A 6,069-nucleotide genomic window follows, 5' to 3' on the forward strand; every position below is an offset into this window, starting at 1 on the left:
GGTCTTGTTTGATTTTTACCTTTGCCTTGCTCAAAAATATGAAATTGTGCTCAGGATGACATTAAATTTTAGTGCATAGTGCTGTGATATCTAACACAGTATATTTAATGCAATTACTGATGATAAAGGAATTAACTAGAATTTCAATGATGAATGTAGAGCATGGCAATTAATCAAATGATCAATGTCTAATCATGAACTAGCTCTTTCTCAATGACAAGTACACAGCATTAATATCAGTGAAGGTTACTTCATACAACAGTTACTGTAAACCACCATACCAAAAATCATGGCGACTGATACATTCACCCAGAACTCTTTATGCAATAAAATCCTGGAACCACTCATAAAATCAAGCAGAAAAGGTAAAAAAAATTGAATTCTTGCATACATAATGGAGTTGTTTTGTGAAATATTGCCTTCTACATGTGCCTTATTGTAAAATGTCTAGGCGCCATCTTTGTCTGTAAGTGGATTGAATCTCATGGGTAAACACCAGGAAAAATAGTACACCTTTTGTTGTTCATTTATGCAAAATGTACATTAATTTATGTCAACAGTTGAAACTATACGGCAAGTATACATTCATTAGCACTTCCATGAACTTCATTAACGTGAACGAACTTTCAATAATGCTATTTGCATATGTATTAACATTCAATAGCATCAATGGATGAACAATTGCACCTTTCGACAACCAAACATAACAAGTATACTTTCAATCTTGCACAATGAATGATTACTAACACCAATAGAAAATCAATTGCATAGTATGACAATCAATGGCATATTAGAGACATACAATAATGCATAAAGACGTATAATCAATTGCACCTTCAGACAATTGTTTATTTGATATGGTCAATCATTAATGTGAACTGACAAACATGTGTATAGTAATAAGAGTCAACTAAGGAAAAAGAAATTTCAAAATTGTTCAATTACATTGTGCTGTAATGTAATGTTTTGCAATTATCCTTCAATTTCTTCATTATTTAACCCTTTAACTCCCAGAAGTGATCAACATAAAACTTCTCCTTATAATATTCTTACATTATCCAGCAAATAGGTAATGAGAATATTCAAACTTATCAGTTAGAAGTTGTTATCTTGATCTAACACCAAATTCTCATTACTAATGTATAAGGAAATGTGTAGCAGCTTGAGGGGAGAATTAACAATTTGATCCTGGGAGTTAAAGGGTTAAACATCTTGTAATGTATGTTTGCGTAAATCTGTACCACTCTTCACATTTAGCAACCGTGATGGTGCCGATGTTTCTCTGCAGGACATGAAGTAGCAATTGAGTGCAGAAGTTACCTCGTGTGATTTCTTGTCATCTTGCCTCTGCTCTGTTGTGCATCTGTTCTTGCTGCTCTGAATGGCTTACGTCCACTGTTATGGCTGCTTTTAAGGCACTTATTGCCTGCTCTACAATGTTAAGAAATTGCCTGTATGGTGGTAGCTTTTTAAGCTCAGAATTAGGACCAGGAATGGCAGGATTGTTGTGGGCTGGTGCATTGTCATAAATGAAAATCACATGTTTATTTGGGTCGAGATTTAGCCTTGTCTGTGACAGAAATTCATTAAATTGACCATTCATTCCACTGAGAAATGCCGAGTGAAAAACTAGTCCATTGGTTTGTGAAATTGCCAGTACTACAGTAACATTTCTCTCTTGCTGACCACATACTTGTCGATATGCTCTCTCTCCTATCCTTGTTTGTCCGTGACTTCTTGCTTTCCAAATATTTTAGCCACACTTGTCTATGAAAATACTCTGATTCACTACAGCATAGCACATGAACCAGTTGGCACAGACAAGTCTTTTTTGCAGGACATAAGGGTGGTTTCGTTCAACTGGGATTGGCTTGCCAATTTCTCACGATACAATATACCTTCAAGTGTTCTGGTTACTGTACAGTCATGGATTTCTTGGAACACGCTGTCTCAATTCTTGATTTATCTGTGCTAGTGTTAGCAGGCAAATTTTGTTCAAAATGTCATCCAGGCAATTCTTCATTTCATCATCTACTCAAACATGATTTGTTCCTCCTTGTGGTCTCTCTGTGATCCTTCCTTCTCACAAGTATCGTGCAATGATACTTCTTGCCGTTGAACGGTTCACTCCGATAGTAGCAGCAACCATCAAATAATCTTCATTAACATCTTCAAAGGCTTGAATAATTCTTTGATGCTGTTCAAGTAGGATTCTGTTTCTTGGTGGCATGATTTTCTCCAGTTATTTCTATCTACCTATTCATACAGCATACATGTACTCTGTTTGTTACATTGTACTGAACCTGCAAAATGTTCTTCATTCTGTATCTGCTTCAGCAAAATATTGTGCAAAAAGGAACATAAAATTTAAATGATAATGTACCTACTCTTTTATTTTTGTTCAGTATTATAAAATACATGTAACTACAATGGATGACACCGATGAATATTTTTTCTTCCCATTCATTCGAAAAACACCAATGTTTGTCAGTTCACATTAGTGATTGACCATTTTGAATAAACGATTGTACAAAGGTGCAATTGATTGTGCATCTCTATGCAAATTGTATTATTGTATGTCTCTAATATGTGACCTCTCACGCGAAAACGTTCCTTACGGTTTGCCCTTTTGAAACGGATAGCCGTTTGTAAGCCGTTCAAACGAGATGGGATGCCGTTCGAACGGGTTGAGCTATCCATTCAAAAACAATTACGAGCCGTTTGAACGGCTTGAGCTATCCGTTCAAAAAAAAATTGGGAGTCGTTCAAATGGCTGGAGCTATCCGTTCAAAAAAAATTGGGAGCTGTTTCGAATGGGTTGAGCTATCCGTTCAAAAAAAATTGGGAGCCGTTCGAACGGCTGGAGCTATACGTTTCAAAAAAGTTGTGAGCTGTTCGAACTGGATGTTCGTGGCGAACGGCTGGCGGTATGTTTTGAAACCGTAGCTTACAATTCCTTTGGAAGGGATGTTTCGTGCCGTGATCCTGTCAAAGTTAATAGTCTTCGCACTGCGATCAGTCAAGAGTACATCGGACAGACTAAAGTTAGTTTAGAATAGAAGAATAAAGACCATTCAGCGCGTCCTATCAAAGCCAGAGACCGAACGACACTTGTGTGCCTTGAAGCTGCTGCCACATTTTTTCAGTAAAGAGGAACTTGCGGAAAGCAATACTGATGGCAGTCATGACAAAAAATGCCTGGACAGTGTCAAATTAAATTTGCTGAAATTATTAGTCTTCAGTAAATTTCCAGTGAGCAAAAGCGAAGAGAAGGACAAAGCCTGGAGGATATCGAAGGAAAAATTAACTCCAAGTGTTGTGCTACCCGCAAAGTTTTAATGTCAGACTTTACTCCCCCTCGTTCATTGTAATCAATTTCATGTATGCCTTTTTTAAAGCTTGATGAATAGGATAGGAAAGAATTGCGTGTTATTGTTATCGCAGCACGGATAAGCGTGTGCATTGCATATTGACGTACGCGTGCGGACGGACATCACAAATTAATTAATTTTTGATTGTTTGCGAATAAATTTGCCTTACCAAAAAAAAAAAAAAAAATTTCCATTAACTTTAAAGATCCAAGGCCATGCCACGAGTGAAGGCTAAGGTTAAATAGTAAACTAAAACTTCGGATAAAAATTCATTCGGGGTTGAATGTTAGTGATACTCGATTCAATCTGGGCAAAGTTATTGAGGTAAACAATCACACTGGACTTGAAATTCACCTGTTGATTATTTCGTTTAATTTGAATCTAAATCCTCAGTATACATGTGTCGCTATATAATGATAAATCATTGTACTACGAGTCAAAGCTCAAAACTTATACATACAAATTAATGCAAAGATAAAAACTTGAAGATTCTCAAAATACAACGCTTCTTGTGTACTGAGAAAGAGTTTAGGGTGCTTGTGCAACCAGGTCCTCTGTTCCAGGCTTGCAAAAGGGCCTGATCTCACGGAATAGATACTCCTTTCGTTCTTGGCTCAACCTTGCTGGATTCAGTTTGGCTGGCAGCTGTGAGGCAGGGGGAATGACTGCGCGATCTTTCAATAGCATCAAAGACTGTTTGGGAGACGGGTGAAGCTCTTTGAAATAAACTCTACTGGGTTCATCTTTGGAAAACCGAAAGTGGTGGTATTTCTTGATATTTGGTACCCTTTTAAAGAACCATTCAAGAAAAGAAGACCAGTTATATACCAGGACGATAACTGTTCCATCATGTGTCCCAGCAAACTGTGCTTTGTTGATCCAAGTGCTTGATGACTCTACCATATTGGCAAATTCATAAACTGATGATATGTAGTTCAGTTTGTATGATTTCTTGATGATGCCAAAACAACGATCAGGACCAAACTTCGTATGTCTAGCAATCAAAAATGAGTATCTAACTGAATGATGAAGTTGAAGTATTGTCCTCCAAGCCAAGTACCATATAAAATAATTGTTTTTGTTTTGGCCTGAACAATTATCCGCATTAAGATGAACAGAAGTTTCTGCAAGTCCATGATGTTCGAAGTAATGGTGCACGTAGCTTATGGTGGTGCTTGCTCCTTTACCGACGTCACTGGCTTCATCAATCAGGTAGTTTACCTGCCAAGGGATCGCCTCGCACATCACTCCAAAAATCGCACACTTACTCTGCGTTTTAAAGTAGATTGGCCCGGGTTGCATAGGGTTGCTTGGTATATGCACCTGTTGTGCGAAGTCAAAGGAGTAGTGCATTGTAGTTGTCAGTGAGCACGATTCGTGACGCCCATCAAGGTCTATTTGGTCCACGACGGCCTGAAAACTGCATTTCGCCTCTTCGCAAACCTTTCGATAAAGCTCTCTCTCTGCCTTCACTGAATTCAAATGCTCCTGTTGTGTTTGAACGCATTCGGACTTTTCTTCTTCTGGAAGATTGCCTGCTCGAAGTAACTTGGAAGTGTTTTGTTGGCAGGTGAAGCATAAGTCAGTCATCGGTTTCGACACGACAACATTTGGATAAAATTGTTTCCACAAGTCGGTAAATTTAGTGTAACTTACAGCTTGCTTGTTCGACTCTTCACAGGCTCTTTTAAACGACTTCCATACATTCATTTTCGTGTCGCTCGATGAGAGTAGCTGAATGTCCTTGTTTTTAAAACCAGGGATCCTTCCTGGAAGCAGCACAGCATTTTCATCTGCATAGTTGCTCAGAAAGTTTTTGATATCCTCAGCAACGTCCAGTGGTAGCGCGTTATGTGGTAGTCTCTTGCTGTTCCCATGTATTCACAGAGAAATACAATGATTTTGATAATGGTCCACAAGCCTTTGAAACCGGGATTTGCTGATGCCGTAGAGGTTCAGAAACATCTCCTTGCAGATGGGTTGAGACCGATAAAGGAAGCTGTAAGGTGGACTTCTTTTTCTTTTTTCCCCGATTGCTTCAATCGCCATAAAAGCTTGAATGTTTGCTAAGACAACCAAGTCCAGCTCCACGTGAGACAGTTCCAGGAAGTTGTATAGATTATCTAGAACGGTTTCCTCTGTAAATTGATCAGAACACTGACTACTTTTCAATCCTCGACGACATCCGCACCCATCTTATATGAATTTTTGCACGTTGGTGATGATACTTTCCTTGTTTTCCGTTTGATTACAATCCATCTCGACTCTTGTTGATTCCTCCATTTTACAATAATTGTGATATAAGCCGAGTTATCTGGCAGTTACCAGGGCAACGCATTCTCCATGAGAATCACTGAACCAAAAATTAACAGTGATTATGCAAAGTGAAAAATTTGCGGCTTTGTTCTAGAATCGATAAGAAACTTGTAATCTATTTTACGTTGAATTTTCTTTTGCATTGCATTGCATTGCATCACAAGATTTAAAAACTTTGCATGCGAGTTGCTTTACCGTGCCACGCCACGCCACACAGACTGAATTCAGAGAGTTTCGAATCAAGCGAACTTTTTCACACTGTAATTAAGCCGTCATAAGCAGCGCATTGATTCTTATAATTTCACTTACCGGTAACTTCAAATGCGATATATAGTCCAAGATTATGTTTTGTTCATGCCTCGCACGTCAGCCTCGCATGCCT

At 38.4% G+C, this 6,069-nt stretch overlaps 1 protein-coding gene and 1 pseudogene across 1 annotated transcript; both read right to left on the reverse strand.

The window, feature by feature from the left end:
- Nucleotides 1-1,195: 1,195 nt before the first annotated feature.
- On the reverse strand, nt 1,196-2,230 carry LOC136282509 (uncharacterized; annotated as a pseudogene).
- Nucleotides 2,231-3,899: 1,669 nt separating this feature from the next.
- LOC136282720 (uncharacterized) lies at nt 3,900-5,081 on the reverse strand. The gene has a single exon (XM_066170458.1). The coding sequence runs from the start codon at nt 5,079-5,081 to the stop codon at nt 3,900-3,902; it is 1,182 nt and encodes a 393-aa protein (XP_066026555.1).
- Between the last annotated feature and the right edge of the window lie 988 nt (nt 5,082-6,069).

The sequence above is a fragment of the Pocillopora verrucosa genome, chromosome 7, assembly GCF_036669915.1.
Source record: "Pocillopora verrucosa isolate sample1 chromosome 7, ASM3666991v2, whole genome shotgun sequence".
NCBI classification, from domain to species: domain Eukaryota; kingdom Metazoa; phylum Cnidaria; class Anthozoa; order Scleractinia; family Pocilloporidae; genus Pocillopora; species Pocillopora verrucosa.

Excerpts from the sequence above, each read along its gene's own strand:
- LOC136282720 (XM_066170458.1), bottom strand. The coding sequence starts at position 5,081 with ATGAATGTATGGAAGTCGTTTAAAAGAGCCTGTGAAGAGTCGAACAAG.